The 1,744-nt window shown below is 37.6% G+C and overlaps 1 protein-coding gene across 1 annotated transcript in view; it reads left to right on the top strand.

The window, feature by feature from the left end:
* The window catches only part of DIAPH3 (diaphanous related formin 3), a gene marked incomplete in the record, with an annotated part of 209,714 nt that overhangs the window by 150,751 nt on the left and 57,219 nt on the right, over positions 1-1,744 (top strand). Inside the window, 1 exon segment of the mRNA XM_072410484.1 lies at positions 18-147. Coding sequence (XP_072266585.1) covers positions 18-147 — 130 coding nt within the window.

Below are 1,744 nucleotides of genomic sequence, written 5' to 3'. Positions count from 1 at the left end.
TTATCCCTCTCTTGTAGCTGAAAGATACTAAATCTGTAGATCAGAAGACAACACTTATTCATTTCTTGGCTGAAGTGTGTGAGAAGAAGTTTCCTGATGTGCTAGCATTTGTGGACGATATACAGACTGTAGACAAAGCAAGTAGAGGTATGTGGAATGATATGACCCAATAACAAAAGTCTTGTAAATATTCATATAACATCCTATTCATGCATTTGGAATCCTATTATGTGCAGGTAATATTATTTCTACAGTGTGTTAAATTAGTTTACATCGAGTATTATTCAGGTAAGAAGTTATTTTTTAATAACATCTTTATCTAAGCTAGGTTTTTTAACCTTCTCCAGTCACTATGATGTAAGGAATCAGTGTAAGGAATTTCCGTATATTACCATGCCATTATGTAAACATACATATACATAGTCTAACACAGGCTTCACAGTTATAAAATAATCATGCTTGGTGTCCAGCACAAATGTTACACTGATATGTGAATAAAGCAGATTTTCTCTTTTTTTAATAAGGGAGAAACCACTATAGTAAATATATCCTATGGAGAAAAATGACAATTTACAACTCTTGGTTCCTAAGTGCGATTATACCAAAATAATGTGGTATAGCTAGCCGTTTTGTTAATTTAGGTAATTTTTTTCCCTCTCTGAGTGGAAGAGCCTACCTAGGTTTGCTTGCTTACATGGAGTTAGGCCCACTTTAATTGGAGGTCAGAATGTTCAGTAAGAAGAATTTTACTCCTCAGACTCCAGACAGCTAAAACAATCTTCAATGTTAATGGTCGCCAAACTAAGACAAGAGGATGAGCTTCATTGCTCCACTATTTTTATACTATATTTATATTAGATTTCAATCCACCCTGCTCATTAGAAGAACCTTTGGAAACTCAGGCAGCCTTGCTTTAGAAAGACAGCAATACAGTAAAAAAAAAATATTTAGACAGATCTGGCTATTTATTTAGAGCAGTGAAGCTAATGTGTAGCTAAAACTGTTTGGTGCCAATCCTACATTTTTGACTTGTTAAAAAACAGAGGTCATGGGAAGTCTTCCAATCGAAACACCAGTTCAGGTAGGTACAGGCTGTGAGTAGATTGTTTTTTTTTTTTTTACCTCTTGTTACTTCCCTGAAACAGAAGGTAAAGACAGAAATTCCCAATAGGACACCAAATAGTGGAGTGGGGGGTGAATGGGAGTTTAACTTCAAGCTTTCAACCCATGCAACCTCTTCTCTACTATTCACTCCCTCCTAAACCCCACACCTGCTCCCTCCACAACATCCTTCTCTGTCCAAGACATTGCCATCTACTTTAGAGATAAAAATAGACAAAATCAGACATGATGTCTCTGCTCACTGAGCCACTCCAACCATACCAACCCCTTCCACCTGTAAATTATAATTGGCTCTCTCAGCCCTAATAATGTGGACGAAGTCCTAACTCTTCTCTCATCATCTTCATCTACTACCTGCAGTGTTCTCCCCAGAAATTTTTTTCAGCCGGGTGGTAGGAAGCTGTAGGCGGGTGGTAAAAAAGGGGGTGTGGCAAAACACGGCAAATTTAGTGCACCCAGTTGTTTATGCCGTGGGTATCCAGTAACCTCATATTTTTTCAGTGTTCTACCTTCTCCCAATTATTTGTTACAACTTTGTAATGCCTGCCCCGTTAGTATATTCAATTTTTCTATTCTATGTATTTTGCCACAACTGTCCTATGCCGTGTATTGTGACCCAACT

The sequence above is a fragment of the Pyxicephalus adspersus genome, chromosome 1 (genome assembly GCF_032062135.1).
Source record: "Pyxicephalus adspersus chromosome 1, UCB_Pads_2.0, whole genome shotgun sequence".
Classification (NCBI taxonomy): Eukaryota; Metazoa; Chordata; class Amphibia; order Anura; family Pyxicephalidae; genus Pyxicephalus; species Pyxicephalus adspersus.
Note: the sequence above shows the minus strand (reverse complement) of the source record. Positions and strands in the feature narration are given on the sequence as shown.